Below are 20,187 nucleotides of genomic sequence, written 5' to 3'. Positions count from 1 at the left end.
ATTCAGATAGAATCTAATACCTAAACCAGGCCCCAATTTCTGGATACTTCTTAAGCGTAACAGGCTTAAGTAGCTTATTTCAAATAGTCAAAACACATACTTAAATTTGATTTTGGTAAATGAAATATGTTTATTTGTGATATCCACAAAAAATCCTATTTAAAGTTGAATAACTCTAAATGAAGTTAATATTATGCGAATTATAGACAAAGAGAAATAGTGAGATAAGTTTAATTCTGTTATAAGGGACTTACGTAGTTTCGAGAAATTGGGGCCAGGTGATTAATGATTTTTCTTTTATCGTTTTATAGTTTACCTTTCAACGTTTGGCCGTCAAGCTGTTTTGACTGAAGTTCAACGTGTAGACTTGTAGTGGAGCCCAGAATATTTGGTATGCCAGCCTTATAAACGAAAGTCGAATATCAATACTTGAGTAATAAGTATAAATTATTTTTAATTGTTTGAATGTTCTCCATGCATCATTGACAACTTATGACATGTAAATAATATGTTATGGGAATATGTCTGGACACGATCAATCAGATTACTACGGAACTTTATTGTATGCTTTCCGGTGATTTATAGAGAATTATCAGTGAACACAAACAGTGTACGAACAGAAAATGTTCACTGTTTTGACAGTTGAGCCCGGTATAACTTCAAAATCAAACTTCAGAGCACATAGGGCTGGAACACAATTTAAACCACGTCGTTTCGGTTTGACGTTACGTTTGCATACAGGCTAGTGCGCTTTTCTAAAAAAATGTTTAATGAACTGTCAGTTTGTATCCATTAAATATTATAAATACAATTAACAGAATAATTGTTTGTTTCAGTGTTTTATCGCAATAATTTTCACCTTGTGAACACCAACAGTAAATTGCAAGCTTCTGATTTATAGCTTTTTATGCAGATTCGGTGTAATAAATATGAATTATATAATACATATCTTACACTGAAACAAGCAATTATTCTCTATAAATTATTTTACCAAACGTTTACTAAAATCGTGTGCCATTTTACCTAAAAGTATTGAAACAATTTAGCTCTTTCTTATTATAAATGTCAATGCTATGGACAGTTTCAACGCAAATTTATGTTCAAAATAGAATTTAATGCACCTAATGGAAATAGTTTTCATCTCATACAATTGTTGCGTCTATTGGCTGTAAATACGCTCATAAGATTGAAACGTTAATGTGAATTTGAAAGCAAGCTGAAGTTTATCATTGTGAGGAACCGAGGTGAATAGATAAATATAAATAATTAAGCAGGAAATGTGAATGTGTTGACTTAAAGACCCTGCCTTACTTTACTTGCTACAAATAATCAATAGCCAATATCAGGTTTCTTTTAATTAACTTCACACTAGCAAAGAACTGGCGAGATAAGTATATTAGTTACGAAACTCGCTAATTGTATGAACAGTTCATTAATGTACATTACCTATTGTAAGGTAATGACAGGCACTTAACGGTTACAGTTGGGGGCTACTCAACATATTCAGAACAGAATTGTGTAAAAAGAAAAATCACGCTTGTCGCACCTAAAGCCTTTCAACTCTTTCATGTCTTTCATTTTACCTTTGGGATTTGACACATAATCTGGGACTCATTAATTCTTGTTGCCGGAAAATGTTTTTTTCCATCAGGTAGATCCGAGTGTTTCATAGAGCACTGGTAATTTGCAGAACCATGCGACTAAAATCAAAAACGTTTCTTATTATTCCTTATTAGTATTAGCATCAGAAAAAAAGTCTCATGCAAACGTTGTATTGAATTGTATTCAGATTTCCCTATTCCTTTAACAGGAAATTCGATCAACACACTAGATGAGAATATTAAAAACTCGCAATTTCAACTGTCTATTGTCCATACTAAATTTCGAAATGTTCACAAATTCATATCTTTGATATTCATTCAACAATTTGTATACGTTTGTGTGGATTTAAAGCGTTATATTGTATTATAAAATATTTTTGTACCAATCGTTAAAAATGCTTAATTATCAAAAAATGTAATGCCTAATGCAGGGTTTATAACTTTCCTATTAGTAAGAATATATTTGTCTTACCTCAATAAAGTTTACGCCTTTGATGGTAATATTGTAACTTTCCTCAATCGCTAAGTGTGCATCACCGGAACCATCCAAAATGTTTGGAGCAGAAACAGAGTAGTTAGTAACACGTGGACAACTGCTTTTTTCATCTATCTCTTCAGAACTCTGAAAGAAGGTGATTTGAATCTTATTTTATATCGTTGTTTTTCTCACCAATGTAAACTGTAGTTATCAAATAGTAATATAGTAAAATAATGCACTTTACATTAGGCCACGTTCCAACTACGTCCTCAACAATATGACAGAACGCAGTCAGAACTTGGTCAACGTAGAAGGAAAGCAGTAGCCACCGATAAGGACGTGGTATGGTCTTTATGGACGTGAAGGACATGGGCAGACTTTGAACATGTTTAAAAAAAGTGAGGACGTGGTCGAAACAGGACATAGTAGGAACTAAGAAATACGTATTAACGACGGCATGGACTTAGTGACGGCGTAACTAAAACCTAGTAGGAACTTGATTGACGTAGTGCAAGAGTGGTAATGGACGGGAAATATTAAATGGCGTTCTTATCGCGTTGTCTCTAGGTTGTCATTGCGTTCTTGTTACGACAATGGAGTTCTCCCCACAACCTCTCTACGACTATGGTACGTTCGTGCCACATATTACAAATAAATTCAAGTTATTAGAACGTAATGAGGACGTGATAATCACTTGGTAAGCGTGTGGTGCAATCTTCCTGATCGTAGTAAGGAACTTACAAAGAACGCGTTGGACGTGGTGCCCGCGTATTAAGAACGCATTGGACGTGGTGCACGCGTGAAGATGCGCGCAGTAAGAACGTATTTGGAACGAGTGCGACACTGTAAATGCCTGGCAGGGACGCAGTAAGGACGTAGTATGAACTTGAGTAAAGCATTTTTTTAAGAATTGACTGCGTCCTCGCTGCGTTCGTCGAAAATGCCAGGACGTAGAGCGGTCTTTATGATCTTCGTCTAGTGTAATGGGTTTATTATTAATCATTGATTATAACATAGTGACTCTTGAACATAAAATACTCCTTGAATTGTGTTGCCCACATGAAGAGTCTCAATTAAAACACCGAGTAATTACTGCTAATGCCAAACTTTTTAAGTGTTTGTGCCTTTAATGGATCACTCTTTTTAGAATATATTTCTAATCCTGTATTATTTTTATTTTATTATTAAACATACGCTTCAAATTCTAAACATCAGTACGACCATACGACACATACTGCTGTGGCCATAACTTCATGAACTTCAGCTGTATTTAAAAGAAATATATCATGTGTTACCTCATTTCCATTGCATGAATTATTGTCTTTGATACAACGTCCCTCCAAAGGACACCATTTGCATGTCCAACGACTAAAACTGCACTTGCCACATCTTAAATATACAAAACAAACTTATCAAATGAAGCTAAACAATATTTCATACGTGATTTCATGGACACCTATAGACGTGTTATTGGTGCTTTTTACTGAAAATAGCATGAATTTATAGGTCGTAGTATCAGTTAGGGATTGTGATAAAAAACAACATAATCAAAAGGTTTCCTCCATAGCTTCACCAGTCTGGTCTCATAAACACTTCAACTTTTAGTCTATTTTTATCTTGTTATTTTTTAACAAGTAATTCATCTCATCAAATATGATGATAAGACTATTTTTGATACAAATCATCAAAGACGTAGCGGATTTTGTTGAAACATGACTAAAAGGAAGTTTAGTAGCATACCGTCACTTTCCAGTGATACCGTGATATTATCAGATGACAAATCTCAGTATCAAATGACCCGCTTTTTATTGCCTATTGAAGGTATGATTATCGGATAAAGACCTCTATTTGCAGTTTTTGCTTTTCAATAAGATCATCTAAGTGTCACCTCTTAATAGCCATGGGCCATATAATCACAATTTCAAAAAATGGAGGGAACGAAATGGCTAGGGTACGGAATGACTAAGTTTCCATCCAATTCTACGTCAAAAGTGAAAGAAAAAATATCAAGAAACCTATATTTACCTATTTGTTACCCTTTTTGCCTGTTAAGTTTACCTCACAATCACCACAAAAGATATGAAAAATCTACGAATGTTTGTGACATTAATTTATCGGATTTTTGATGATCAAAACTCATTTTCATTGTACTAATTAAAACATCGAGTTTTATAGTAACTTCTTTTCAAATCTATTCCCCAAACACCACATTAAAACAAAACAAACAAAAATCAATTATTATTAAATTAAAGCTACTATACTCAAGAAATACAGTATGTCAAAAATGTGTAATTCTTAGCAGACGGTCTACCTATTGATACATGCTAATTATGTTCTTTAACATATTCAAAGTCATAACAGATTATTGTGGACATTGCTATCGGGCCTATTGATACCGAGTTTTATATTACCCGGTACTTACTGTGACGAAAACCTTGGTATCAACATAATCCGGTACCGTAAACTGTGATACCGGTTTTTCCCAATATCGTTACAATGTATCGGGTTTTAGCACTACCCCAGAAGTATCTTAACATTCGGAGCTCCTCGGCCATTTTTTCAAAAACAACCTCGGATGTATGCCGGTACATCTGTTGAAGTAGTCCGTAATTTTTTGAATAAAAGCATTAATTAAATGTAGTGTTTAAGAGTTGTATTCATTGCTCTCAGTTTAAATTGATTGCCAGTGAAGTGTATTATTGCAAACATAATAACGATTCCCAAGAGTTAAGTCATAAATTTTAACTACTTAATAAGATTACTACGCGATCTATTTGCAGCGGACTTAAACGTACCACTTTTTGAGTATGTAAACCGTCCATATACATCCGAGGTTGTTTTTGTAAAAATGGCCGAGGAGTTCCGAATGGTATCTTAACTGAAATTCCTGCGATTTGATTGGCTGACAAGTTATCGCGTGAGCCTACATGTATGTAATTGTTGGGTTGCGTTCAGTTCCTACATTTTATCATTGATACTGTTATACGTAATGTTGTCCTTGACTTTTAAGTTTACCAATTTATTAAAAATCAGATTATTTTAAGCAAGCAAAACATACTCCGAAACATTTTTCTGAGTTTTGATGAATCAGGTTTTAATGTTCGTAAACCAAGCTGTTAAAAACCGTAGCCTTCGAATTTGAGGGCGAGTTATAAAATATCCATTAATTGTTCCCAAAGGTTTGTAAAAACATATGTTTTTTTGTATCTTGATGTTTTTTTGTCTTTAATCAGTTTATACAATTGTTTGTTGGTAAAGGTTTTTTTGATATCGAACACATTTTATAGTTTTATTTTACAATAATGATTTTGATGGTCCATTTTGATCAAGTGATCCTCCATGGTACAACATTAAGACCTATCCCAAACTGACGTCGCGTTTCTAAGCGACGTCAAGAAACGCGACGTCAATAATACATGAATACTGAAGGACTAAGAGAAATAATACCGCTCGAAGTAAGTTCAATGGAAAGGAGAATTTAGATATTAGAAACAGTTCGATGTAATAATTTGATCGAAGCTATCGAACGTTAAAAGATCATTCATTGTATCCTTCTAACTTTCTATATCTATACTTGTATGAATAATTAATTAGGTGGTTGTGTATTTAGTATCTTAAGAGGTACATATAATCCATATGTCATGATATAAGTTATTTAACCACGTTGTTTTATCATAATCTTTGTATCCGACGAGCACTTTAAATATAACTCGAAACAAAGGCAAAAGATGGATTACTCAAAAATCAATTATCTTTAAAACGGTTATCGCGAGTGTTCCTGCTTCTAGACTCTAAAATGCAAAAATATTTGTTTTCATTATATTTGCTTTATTGCTTCAAAAGCTCACAAGTTTAGGCGGCAACAGGTGAAAACGGTTTTGGATAGCTTCTGATTAAGTAAAAGTATACATAGAGAGCCACCATTACTGATACTGCCATCTATGCATTCTAAACTCTTAACCGTCTAGCCTTATTGTATATTTAAAGACATTCTATACTGATAATGCAAATGAATTTTAGCAAATATAAGAACAACATTACCTTGTAAACGTTTCGCATTCAAACACAGTTAACTCCCCTCTCATTACAGCCTTAGAGGAAACGTTTGTGAAGAGCAGGACAGACAAACTGGCCGTACCTAAAATATAAATTGCCATTCAACAGCAGTAGCGAGAATATATATTGTACCCGTTTCTAAATCAATTATATGTTTTTTACTTAATAAGAAAGAAATCACGAAAACCCTCCGAGTGACACACTGAAAATCCTCCGAGTGACACACTGAAAACCCTCCCAGTGACACACTGAAAACCCTCCCAGTGACACACTGAAAATCCTCCCAGTGACACACTGAAAATCCTCCCAGTAACACACTGAAACTCCTCCCAGCGACACACTGAAAACCCTCCAGTGACACACTGAAAACCCTCCCAGTGACACACTGAAAACCCTCCCAGTGACACACTGAAAACCCTCCCAGTGACACACTGAAAACCCTCCCAGTGACACACTGAAAATCCTCCAGTGACCCACTGAAAACCCTCCCAGTGACACACTGAAAATCCTCCCAGTGACACACTGAAAACCCTCCCAGTGACACACTGAAAACCCTCCCAGTGACACACTGAAAATCCTCCAGTGACACACTGAAAACCCTCCAAGTGACACACTGAAAACCCTCCTACTAATACAATGGAAACTACTGCAACAAGCCAGGTAGCATAACTTTTACCGATTAACTGGATTACTTAAAAACAAAGATGGACTAAACATGCATCAAAAGATTTTTTCTTATTTAACATGATTACATGTTATGATTATTATTCATTTATGTTCATACCTTTGATGTAATGTTCTAGTTCCGTCCAGTCCGGAGGGCTGCACATAACCGTTACCTCGTCGCCCCTGTCTACCCCGGAACACTGCTGTTCATCAATATAGTCTTGTTTTCGACCAATGTTTCAAACTGGCATCTCAACTCTAGTTCAGTACTCAAGGTATGGGACAAGGTAAGTGTCAACTGCAAAATGTGATTTTTAACACAGGCATACACTGTTTGCATATTTAATTTAACAAGACAATACAACTTTAAGAGAAAACCATTGAGGACCATTTATAAACAACATCATCTTCATTTAAGTCATTTAGAAATCCTTGTTATATAAATAAGACTTGATAGAATGTAGGTTTGTATATATTGTAGTATAACAAACTATCAATGCACGTACTATTTCGGCGTGTAAAAGTTACATTGCAGTTACTCGAACTATGCTAGCAGATACATGACTCAGCATTTCAATCTGCAATTATTTTAATGAAAAATAAGTGTCACATCAAACCTCGGAATATTCATCTGTTCTGATCACGCTAGGACATGTTTGGTTTATTTGTGGACAGAAACTCGCTGAGCCTTCAGCCAATATCCACTGAGAATTTGAGCACTCTGTGCTCGTCGTGCACCTGAAAGGAAAATGCTATGGGTAACTTTTGGTTTACAGACTCTTTAAAGCCACTAATTGGTTTTCTTATTTAACAATGTCGGTATTCGATACTAGAAAATAATTGATATATGCTAAAGTATAATATGCATCAAAACTGTAAACTGATTTTTTTACATTCAAATCAAATTCTGCTTAATACACCACTTTTAACTCTAAATATAAACATATCGATGTTTAAAACGAATATGCTTTTATTTTTGGTTTACGTTTAAATGAGAATTCATGCATTTGATTATTTTATTTAACATTGCAATATTTTTATGTATACCTATTATCCAACATACACCATCCACAGAAAAACATCATTGCTTTCCATACATTTGTCACAAGTTGAAAACACGGAACAGTCCGCCAACTCTATTTTTCTTACCTGCAAGGAATCAAAATCAATAATTCTTGCAAAGGGGATAAACTAATAAATTACATCAGATGGACTGGTCACCAAACCCCAGTCAAATCGTTTCGTTTAATCTGACGCGGGCAACCGCACTCAATAATTAACAACACAATAATAATTATATTGAATCGATAACCATGTGCATTTATTTGCCCATGTTAACATATGACTAGTTAGAATCTCCATTGATCTTATAGTAACGAATCTGTATGTCAAGGCGGCTGACGACATGTCAATTCGCAATAAACTCCTTAATGATCCTTTCATCATTAATATAGCTAAAACTTTAGACCAATAAGGGTAATTCCTTATTCCGATATTTTTGTTCCTCTACGAGTTAAATTTTTATGGAGTTGGAACAATAGAGATATGGATAGTGTCTTAACTGGACTCTAAGTCTTGCAACCTAGCCCGACCCTTTCACCCTTTCAGGTAACACACCGATTTCAGTAAAATAATCCTAGATGGAACTGATCAAAGACAAGCCAGTGTTGTCTTTTAACGGTAAAACATTCGAACATAATCTCGAGATAGGTATTATGTTCAACAAGTCCTGAGACAATAAGCCTGAACAGGCTAAAAGAGGAAGCTTATTTCTTGCACACCGGACAGGCATTCCCGGGGAATTTAGCCTCAGTTGCTCAAACTACTTAATGGTTTCTGAAAATAATTTTATAATATTTTAATGAAGCGCAAGTTAATATATAATTAATTAAAACTTTAAATTCAATAGAAAATAAGCGGATTTTTAGCGGATCAATTTAAAGTCAACATTGATATAAAGTTAAACGCGCCATGATGTCAGTGTGCTTTTCCCAAATGGATACTTAAAGAAATGTAGAAACAAATATAAATTATGTGTTTAAGGTACGGATCGACAAATCCGACCCTCCAGCACGTTTGTTGCCGGTTATTCGGCTAGCCTCTCTAACGGCGTACACACATGCACACGGGTAAGATTTTTTCTACCAGGGCTGGAAACACATGAAAGGTATTATTATCATTACATCAACCGCCGACGCTTACCACATTTTCCGAGAATGCATACAATGTGTATTCGTACACAATCATGTCCGACAGTACTGCGTGGCGACTATCCACAACAGCGCTCCAGGGCAGGACCATAGCCGCTTCCCTTGGATACACTAATGCCTGGAGTTACATAAAGTTACAATTTAATATAAGTGTATGCATTAACATTTTTTCTGAGAAAAAAAAGACTTAAAGATAATATCCACATCCTGTTTAAAGGTACAAGTTGATGAACCAACTTACACCAAGCGAGAGACAGACAACGTCACAAAACAACAAAGTTGGCTACACCTGTATGCATCACAACATCTTTAAAATTGTTTGGGTAAGCGTCTTGTAACGGTCAGTGAAAAATAATAAATGGTGATGGTTTATAGCCCTTTGTCAATGTTGGTTTGAAATACTGATTTCTTTTACTTTCAAATGAACTAAGGTCGATATTTTTTTAAAAAATACTTTGGATGTATTGAGTGCTCCCGAAAGAACTCTCTTGTTGAATTATGACATAAAGTAGCATTTCTATTTTATTTCGAAGCAATGATTTCGAAACGTTTTGGTTAAACTATTATGTTCTAAATATTTCGTTTGTTACAAAAGTTAAGACAAGCTACTGAGATTCTGGCACATTGTAAATAGCAGTTTTGAATAATGATGATAACAGTACTTGAGTAGTTAAGTATTTTATTGAGGCAGTAATGCACTTAATCCTCTAGTGATTAGGAACTGAATGTGCTAGAATGGCGATTGTAAAGAAAATCATGATTGCAACGTAGATGAATAAAGCAAAAGATGTTGAAAGGTTGGAACAAACGGGGCTGCAGGTAGAAAATAAGACGTAGTTAAACATTAACTTTAATTTTGCTAACTAGAATGAGATAGCACTTAAATATTTATGTAGTTGTGGTTTTATTTCCGCCAAATTCGAATCCCCATGTACTAAGTAACCTAAAACAAACACGCTGTATTGTTTATCTTTGTTTATGATGGTAAGATCCGCTCTGTTCTGTGTAGGTATGCATGTTTCATATGTGGCAGAATGTATCTATAGACTATTCTTATAATGGTACTTTCCGCTCTGTTCAGTGTATGTTTGCATGTTCATACGTGGCATAATGTATCTATGAGTATGATGGTAAGATCCGCTCTGTTGTGTAGGTTTGCATGTTCATACGTGGCATAATGTATCTATGAGTATGATGGTAAGATCCGCTCTGTTCTGTGTAGGTATGTATGTTACATACGTGGCATAATGTATCTATGAGTATGGTGGTAAGATCCGCTCTGTTCTATGTAGGAATGCATGTTCATACGTGGCATAATGTATCTATGAGTATGATGGTAAGATCCGATCTGTTCTGTGTAGGTATGTATGTTACATACGTGGCATAATGTATCTATGAGTATGATGGTAAGATCCGCTCTGTTCTGTGTAGGAATGCATGTTTCATATGTGGCATAATGTATCTATGAGTATGATGGTAAGATCCGCTCTGTTCTGTGTAGGTATGCATGTTTCTTATGTGGCATAATGTATCTATGAGTATGATGGTACTATCCGCTCTGTTCTGTGTATGAATGCATGTTTCATATGTGGCATAATGTATCTATGAGTATGATGGTAAGATCCGCTCTGTTCTGTGTAGGAATGCATGTTTCATATGTGGCATAATGTATCTATGAGTATGATGGTAAGACCCGCTCTGTTCTGTGTATGAATGCATGTTTCATATGTGGCATAATGTATCTATGAGTATGATGGTAAGATCCGCTCTGTTCTGTGTAGGAATGCATGTTTCATATGTGGCATAATGTATCTATGAGTATGATGGTAAGACCCGCTCTGTTTTGTGTAGGAAAGCATGTTTCATATGTGGAATAATGTATCTATGAGTATGATGGTAAGATCCGCTCTGTTCTGTGTAGGAATGCATGTTTCATATGTGGCATAATGTATCTATGAGTATGATGGTACTATCCGCTCTGTTCTGTGTATGAATGCATGTTTCATATGTGGCATAATGTATCTATGAGAATGATGGTAAGATCCGCTCTGTTCTGTGTAGGAATGCATGTTTCATATGTGGCATAATGTATCTATGAGTATGATGGTAAGATCCGCTCTGTTCTGTGTATGAATGCATGTTTCATATGTGGCATAATGTATCTATGAGAATGATGGTGAGATACGCTCTGTTCTGTGTAGGTATGCATGTTCCATATGTGGCATAATGTATCTATGAGTATGATGGTAAGATCCGCTCTGTTCTGTGTAGGTATGTATGTTACATATGTGGCATAATGTATCTATGAGAATGATGGTAAGATCCGCTCTGTTCTGTGTAGGAATGCATGTTTCATATGTGGCATAATGTATCTATGAGTATGATGGTACTATCCGCTCTGTTCTGTGTGGGTATGCATGTTTCATATATGCCATTATATATCAATGATTATTATGGTAAGATCCCCTTTGTTCTATGTAGGTATGCATGCTCCATTTGTGGCATTATATATCTATGATTATGATGATAAAGTCCGCTCTTTTCTGTGTAGGTATGCATGCTCCATTGTGGCATTATATATCTATGATTATGATGATAAAGTCTGCTCTTTTCTGTGTAGGTATGCATGTTCCATATGTGACATTAAATATTTATGTTTATGATGGTAAAGTCCGCTCTGTTCTATATAAGTATGCATGTCCCATATGTGGTTTTATGTATTTATGTTTTTGATAATAAGGTCCGTTACTTAATTGCAATACTTGATGGTTAGGCTTGCAATATATAATCGTATTGTCAAGAAACTGTTATGCGACAATGAACACTTATGTCTGTAAGTCATAATCTAAATGCAATTTCTTTGTATATCTATTAAATCATTTTGTAGTTGACTTGATTCTTTTGTTAGCTTATCAATCATGTTGTATTATATACACTACCCAAACACTACAACAGACAATGCGTAAACTTGAATTTACTTCCCTTTAATCATAAACTCAATTGCTTGTATTGTTTAATATAAACTGATTTCGTTCACTTCCATAGCACTTGTTAATCGGACATCACACAATTAACATGTAACCAAAACTTTGTCTCTTGGTACATCTCACACCCATCCGTAGGAATACAACAAATTAGAAAAAAATGTATATATCAGAATATGTTTCAATGTTCATTTCAAAGATTAATTCACCTGTTTTATCGCATTGTATTGTCTTTTGTCTGTTTTTCACTGTGTATACATATATACTATTTCATTGCATTTCGTTTGTTTCTGTATTGATAAATTATGAGATGGCCAAGTTAAAATTTAAGTATAAGTTATTTTATGTTGTTAACATTAGCATTCTTAGCTATTATATAGGTCAATATTAAACGAACAAAATTTTACATAAATAGCTGGATAAACGACTCAAGAGACGTCGACGAAACTGGTCATCACTGTACATTGAGTTATTCAATAATAAAAAAACGAGCACAATATAAAAATGTGTCTTTATACGGAAAGTCATACTATATTTAGATTGTCCTCATTTTTTAATTATCTTTCTTCATCTTCATCCATGAGGTTTTCACTTTCTTATATATCATAATTATATCGTTATCTAATTAAGGGGGCTTCATATAGCTTTTTCTCAGATTTTCTTGTGTAATAATTTGCCCGAAAACGTAGGAAATATCATGTTTACAAGTTGGAAATTTGATAACTAGTAGTGTATAGCTGCCATAAACTACTACACTGATAACTTTTGTAAAGTCATGTTGTTGCAAAAACATAGAAATATTAAGATGCAACATTTATACTTTGACTGTCGATTTCTCGTGTTGGAAATTTAGGCGGGAAATTGTATGTGTTTGTTGTGTTGACGATTGTCTCACAGAAACACTAAAATGTTGTTGGTAGAACTTGTCACGTGTGTAGTTTATACTTAGAGCATACGTTTAGACGAGCTCCCTTTCTTCTGACGTCTGATTACTCCGCTCCGGAACTCCTTCTTTATATTCATATAAATTCAATGACATATACCTATGTACTCACCTTAATTATTTCTCCCTCAGCTGTCCCTAGTAGAGCAAGCACACGGCCACGGGTGGACACCAAGGTGAGGGCAGTTACGACCGTGTGGTTCAGACGTACACTGGCATTCATCTGCTGGGCTGTGTCGCCTATCACGTCTTTCAAACTTGAGAATCCGTATTCGTTACATAAGAAATAGTCGTCAGTGGCGTTGATTCCGGTTAGATCGATAGCCTAATCAAAATATGTAAAATATTAAATACTGGGCGTTGTCGGATTCACCGTCTATTAATTCCGATAGTATCCATGCATATGGTCGAACGAAGTAAACTTAGCCGCGGAAGCGGACTTATTGGTTAAAAAAGATTATTTTATTGCACTCAATCTTCTTAAAAAATAATATTCTTTGGGCGAAAATGCAGTAACTCGGTCTCAAATAACCTACATTAGAGATCCTACAATATTATCTTAAATTTTTACACAGTCACCCCCATCCCTTTGTGATTGTGTTTATATCATATAAAATATTTTAAAATGAAATTCCAGAAATAAACTTTATATATTTTTTAAAAACTGTATAGTTCATATAAAAACCGTTTTTACCATATGAATCGAGATAAGATTTGAAACGTTTAAATCAAATTTAATATCATTTGAATTAAACATAGTTCATGACCAAAAGACCTAGCATATAATGTACGTTAGATACTCAGACAAATAAGTTGTTGACTATAAAAATCCAAATAATCATGATTTGACAAAAAGTGTTATTTCTGTAAAGGTCACCGTTCCATTTCAAACTCATATGCTGTTACAGACAAATAAAACCAATGTGTTTCATTCTGAAACAATTTGCATTCAAACAGTTAGTGTAAAATAAGTAAAATCTAAATGCATATTATAAAATTAAGCTTTGTAATAAAAAGATTATCAAATTCATATAAGAAGAAAATAAAATACAAAATATTAGAACATTATTTCTAACAACCGTGTTTTACATTTATAAAGCGCGTTTTAAATAGGTTTCGTATGACTTGATAGTTGCTGGTATTTAACTTGACAGAATTATGAAATATTTATTTGTGGTTTGGTTAACATAATATTTACGCGGTATGAACTGTCATCAAATAACACTGTAAAATCTACACACAGACAATAAGTGATGTACGTATATACGTTGGCAAGGACAACGCTTATGCAGTCTTAAGTATCTTAGTTTGATTGTACAACTCTTACATGTAACACACGTGACCCTCTTATTGATAGAAAAAATGTTTTATATACATGTCAGATAAAAGTGCATACTTACATCTCCAGTACATGGCCTATAGTTCGGATAATGGAAGTAGTCATACATATCGGAAGGCAGTTGAAGAGTTTTATTGTAGCATCGCTTAACATTGACTGCCAAACTGTCAAATATAATACAGATTTTGCTTTAGTGTTGTTGTTTTATAGATAATTGTTTAACAATAAAAGTCACACATTAACGAATACTCCTCATATAACTAAAGTGCACATAATAGCACATAAGACACAACTATGTGAGTTGGTATGGTATATCCCTATATTAAAATTGTAATGCTTTTAAATGATATTAAGTGTAATCAAAGTCTTTTTTTTTATAAAATACAACTATTTCGCATGTACCTCGATTTAATCTCCGAGAATCGGTATGCACAAACGACCGAGTGTTCTCCTTGGGTAAATGTAGCAACAATTATACATTCTTCTTCAAAGCACCTCTTTGCAACAGCTTGCAGATAATTGAAGTCTCCACATTTCAGTTCCATATCCACATACGTATTCGGAGCAGAATCAAGCTTCTGACAAACATTTGCAACTCTGCTGACAGTAGAATTATCTGTCTTATTTCGTTGTATGCTGAAAAACAGTCGGTGATGATCAATAGCGAATCCCTTAACATAAGTATCTGTTATCAGCAGTAAGTCATCAGCATTTTTAAACGTTGTTGTTTTTCGTGTCATATCAAAGTTCTCAAACCAATATATCCCGAATTTTTTACAGAGGTTCTTTTGTTGCTTGTTTCCATGTGGGCACCCAACGAACAAGTACATTTTACTTTCAAAATCAGCAACAAATGCCACTGCAGCACTGCTGTTGATGGCGGGTTCAAATCCTTTGGTCCAGTCAGAGATGTTTTCTAGGAATCGTTTATGACAGAATGTGTAACTGCTACCGCACGTTATGAAATTGTCTGTACCATACGGCATCACGATATTGGTAAAATCGTCGATTTTGAACTCGCCGTTCGCAACATCGTTTGGTCCAGTTTTCACTTTATCAATCTCAGTTAGGTCATGAAAATGTTTCGCTGTATCTAAGTGGTAAATGTGATTCTTGCCCGTCACATAAAGTGACGTTCCGTTTTCCGTCATAAACATATGATTCAAACTAAGGTTCTTAAACATGTCGTTCATGAGGATAGTGTTGCTTGCAATATAAGCACCCTGCAGTCTCACAATAATTGCTAACAGTCCAATTAAGAAATTCATTTTTGAAGTTAATCTGTCCTACTAACTAAGTCAAAACCACATTGAAATCCATTGAAAATAAAATTGACAATAAAAAGCTTCAACACCACTTATTAAATATGTACGTTGAGAAAGCATGACTGAATTTAAACGTTTATAATTTGGCTTAATTATATTGAATCAAAATTAAAATATTCCGAATCAGACTTTTTATCTCCAGTTTAACTTCGACATGATGTGTTTACATCAGATCTTGAAAATAAATCTTATTTTGCACATACTTTCAAGTAGTGATGAGTCCTCACGTGATTTGACCACATATTTCCTGGTTAATATTATCAATAATTTCCTATGGTAGCATACAGAAGTGAAAAGCTTTCATTGAAGCTTGAAGTGTGTAACAATAGCTACTAGTTTTCAATTCATCAATTATTTTGTAATGCTTCTCAGGCAAATGTTTCCTGTATGGAATCAAATTTGTTAAGTCATTAACATTGCACGAAATAAGTGAAATACAGTTAATACAAAATGCTAATATTTATAGTCATAGGGATAAACAAGCTTTAAGTTGGAACATGCATTCAATGGAAGAATGAAGGCCTGATTTCCAATATGGCTATGCTGTATTTCAAGATTGACCATAAAATGCATTATAAATTGCATGTGGCATAACAATTTAGGAGATCATAACTGGTTATTTCTTTGGGACAAACAATCTTGAGCTATACATGCGCATAAACGGATCGAATGAAAACGAAATTCTGAAAAGAATATCCTTCACAAACATAAACTTGATCCAAATGTTGAAATGACCAATTTCAGTTTAATTGAAACTGTTCATTGGTAACAAGCACAGCTTGGTCAACGCCATTTAAGCATTTGATAAGGTGTTATTTTATTCCCAAGAGCAATTAAGAGATATCCAATGCCCCGAAAGGAACAGAACATACACTACGAACTGAAAGGACAAGAACATATGCAAAACTACACTATGGGCGAAGTACAGCCGCTACAATAAATCATGATACTGTAACGTTTTAGGAGAGCGTTGGCCAACTTGCATTTGGATATTTATGCGAAAAGCTACAGAAAAAAGCTCAGTAGCAAAACGTTTAAACATAAACCTGGTTTAATGGCACTGGGTAAACGCAAAAGACATATAACATAAAAACACAAACAAGAAACATGGAAGAACAGCTAAACACTCCACAAAACTGGAAATGATGACAACATTAATGTAAGTGCGGGCGACTTTTTACAGCTTCCACACGGCACTCACAAAACTGCTGTAAATATCAATATTTATGCGAAAAGCTACAGAAAACAAGCTCAGTAGCAAAAAGTTTAAACATAAGCCCGGTTTAATGGCACTGGAAACAAACGTTGAAATGAAAGACCAAAGGCATGCTACTATGACCACACAGGACTTCGTTACTACTATTCAGTATCTCCCCATTCTGCCCCATTCTGTGTGTGTGTGTGTGTGCGTGTTTGCGCGCGCGCGTGTGTGTGTGTGCGTGCGTGTGCAAGTGTGCGTGTGTGTATGCACGCGTTTGCGTGTTTGCGTGCGTTTGCGTATTTGCGTGTGTGTGCTTGTGTGCGAGTGTAAGCGTGTGTGTGCGTGTGTACACGTGTGTGCGTCTTTTTGTGTGTATGTTTGTGTGTGTGCGTGTGTGCGTGTTTGTGTGTGAGTGTGTGTGTGCGTGTGTGTGTATACACGTGTTTGCTCTAAAAGCCGCTTCAAAGAAATAATACAATGAAAAGTACAGGGACAAGCCCAGTAGTCGAACATTAAAAATAAATACTGTTTAGTGGCTATAAAAGCTGCTTCAAAGCATGCACTTAGCCATATTACTCTCAAAGCCGTTACATAGCACTTAACCATGGTACTCTCAGGCCTGCTAACTAAAACCCAAGGCTTTTAATTAGGTTTCGGTATTTAAAACAAAAAGTAATATTTACCATGTTCTTTCAAACTAGAAAGGATATCTACATTATCTTTACACCAAGTTTTATAAATATGGCGAGTTCAATCACTGTATATCATTCTTAAAATATTGATCTAAAACTGTTTCCAATTTATTTGTAAGATTGACAAAAATCAAACCCTGTATTCAAACTTTGTTCATTGTTAGAAGATAAGCCGAAAATTATAAATTAATTTTGGCAGAGCGGGCAGTCCTTTTTTCACTTATTATGTATGCGCCCAATTTTAGGTAAGATGGATTTATAAATTCCTATCACAATAGAAAACAAAGTTTGTATATTCGTTCATCAGGTAATACTTTCTTAGGTTGGCATTACCAGTACTTCAAGAAACACAACTGGTGTAGTCCATCGTCTATAACTGTAAGTTAAATACGTAAAGAGACAAAACCAACTTATGATCTAGAAACAAAACATTAAATAAGATGGAGCATCAATGTTACAATGTTTAGCACGTGTGCAGTATCTTTCGATGACCTATTGAGTACTACAAGATCACCACAAGCGGTTTTCAGTAGTTGCTTTTTTGCAATTGATAAAAGGCTAACTAATAGCAAGAGTTATGTGGCTTTGTCAATGCAAGAATGTGTACTAGCTTAATGTTCATGTGAATAACTTGGAACTTTTTTGTCGAGTAATGTGTTTGCTTAAAAAACACGATGAGATTGGTCTAGTGGTATTTGTGAACCAATAGGTTAAAAATCGATCCCCACAAAGAGTACGTTTTATGGCTTACCAAAATGGGCACAATAACTGGTTTCTATCAAGGAAACAGAATCAAGTTATTTTATAAGCTTGCGTCACAATCGAGCTGTAAACAAAATTTGCGAGCTGTCGGACACAATGAATTCACAATTCCTCGGATTTTTATCTTCCTAAAAGTAAGTAAGTGCCCATCCGTCCACACATATTCCCATCAATAACTTGCGAACGCTAAGGTCTAGGGATATCAACTTTGGTAGACAGGTTGGTCATGCCCAACATATTTACCCTGCCAGTGTTGAGTTCAGTGGATAAAATGTTACAGTCGAAGTGACCTTTATCAGAAAATATGTTTCAGATCAATAACTGAAGAACATTTGAGCCAAGGGATGTCGATCTTGGTAAGCAGGTTAGACATGACCTTAAGTTGAATTTTATTGATTTTGAAGTCAGTGGATCAAAGGTCAATGTTGTGGTGACATTGAGCTGAAAATTCGTTTCCGATCAATAACTTAGAATGCTGGGGCCCAGGGGTCTCAAACTTGGTAGGAATGTTGGTTATGACAAGTACTTGACCATAATGATGTCGTGATCAGTGGATCAAAGGTTAAGGAAAAAAGCTAATGAAGTCTTCGGCCTAGAAAGTTTATAATTTGTAGGTAGTTTTGAACACCAGCAGATGACCCCTATTGATAATGAATACCAGGTTTTCAATACTGTAAAGATGATCAAGACACTTACCTACATCATTCACTTAAGTTATCTAGAGCTTGTTTTTTGTTTCTTCATTCGCTTTAACATGAAAGTATTTTTCTTCTGGTGCTTGAAGATGCCTGGAGTTTTCGTAGTATATATTTCCTGCAGAACTTTATTTTCTGGCCGGAAGAACATTTCATACAGAATCATTTCTCGCTTATTGAGCTTAGCTAATTCAGAGTACAACCTTTGACGACACGTTCACCTATCACACCAATTAGGTCAATACGTTGGGTAAACTCATAAATTCGGTCCAAAAAGATCTGTTTTCCGGTTATGTCTGATACTAATAGAATGAAGTTAACGGAGTACCACCTAGTAGATGTTGTAGGGGCCCGCGCGCCTACCATCCCATATACGTCACCATGTTGTGAAACTTGTTAACTCCCGATACTCACTACTCCCTAAATTAGCCTCAAATTGGAACCAAATCGACCCTGTTTTTCGGCTTACTCTGGTTCTCACTAGAGTGACTTAGGCGGACTGCCATCTCGTAGATGTTGTAGGGGACTCTTCCACCTACCATCACACATAATCACCATTGTAGGAAAACTCGTTAACTCGTTTGAAGGACTTGATAAATTGGCACAGAATTGGCAAAAATTCGACAAAAACCTGTTTTCTGGCTGTGTCTGGTACTCGCTAAAGTGAAGTAGGCGGAGTTCCATTTAATAGGTGTCGTAGGGGACATGTCTACCTACCACCCATAAAGGTCATCATTCTTAGAAAAACTGTTAAATTCGTTTTAAACTCCCGCAAAATTGGCAAGCACAAAGTTGACAATAAACGTTTTCCGACTGGGTCTGATAGTCACAAGAGTGAAGTAGGCGGAGTACTACCTACTTAGTGTTGTAGGTTCCACGGCGGTCTACCATCACTTATAGCCACCACTTTGGGAAAAATATTTTTAACACCCGTATTATTGGACCAAAGGTTTTTCAGCATTATCTTGTACTTGCTCGAATGAAGAAGGCTGAGTACATAACCTGATGAAATCATTTGAATCTTAACGATTGTTTCATTATAATTTATTTCCTTACATTGTATAATTTCAAATTGAATTTTAAATATCGCTTGGCCCGGTTTTAATTAAGTGTTTCAACTACTAACATTGTTTGTACTTCCGTTTTTCATTAGTTTAGCTAATTGTCTATGAATTATATACTAACGAAATTGTCAGTACGTTTCTGTGAAATGAAGTTAATAATGATAAATCAGA

The 20,187-nt window shown here is 35.1% G+C and overlaps 1 protein-coding gene across 2 annotated transcripts; it reads right to left on the bottom strand.

Moving 5' to 3' along the window:
- Nucleotides 1-316: 316 nt before the first annotated feature.
- On the bottom strand, nt 317-15,807 carry LOC128217363 (plexin-B2-like). 2 transcript variants are annotated; one of them, XM_052924477.1, is made up of 12 exons: nt 14,680-15,807; nt 14,339-14,441; nt 13,051-13,263; nt 9,004-9,129; nt 7,849-7,950; nt 7,419-7,539; nt 6,920-7,099; nt 6,121-6,217; nt 3,375-3,468; nt 2,074-2,223; nt 1,584-1,700; nt 317-401 (listed from the first exon to the last, which is right to left on the bottom strand). In XM_052924477.1, the coding sequence occupies exons 1-5, from the start codon at nt 15,543-15,545 to the stop codon at nt 7,852-7,854; spliced, it is 1,407 nt and encodes a 468-aa protein (XP_052780437.1). In that variant the 5' UTR covers nt 15,546-15,807; the 3' UTR covers nt 317-401; nt 1,584-1,700; nt 2,074-2,223; nt 3,375-3,468; nt 6,121-6,217; nt 6,920-7,099; nt 7,419-7,539; nt 7,849-7,851. The 2 variants fall into 2 exon arrangements, with proteins under 2 accessions (XP_052780437.1, XP_052780438.1); XM_052924478.1 differs by lacking the exon at nt 1,584-1,700.
- Between the last annotated feature and the right edge of the window lie 4,380 nt (nt 15,808-20,187).

The sequence above is a fragment of the Mya arenaria genome, chromosome 14 (assembly GCF_026914265.1).
Source record: "Mya arenaria isolate MELC-2E11 chromosome 14, ASM2691426v1".
NCBI lineage: Eukaryota > Metazoa > Mollusca > Bivalvia > Myida > Myidae > Mya > Mya arenaria.
The sequence above is the reverse complement of the archived record's forward strand: the minus strand, read 5'-3'. Positions and strand labels throughout refer to the sequence as shown.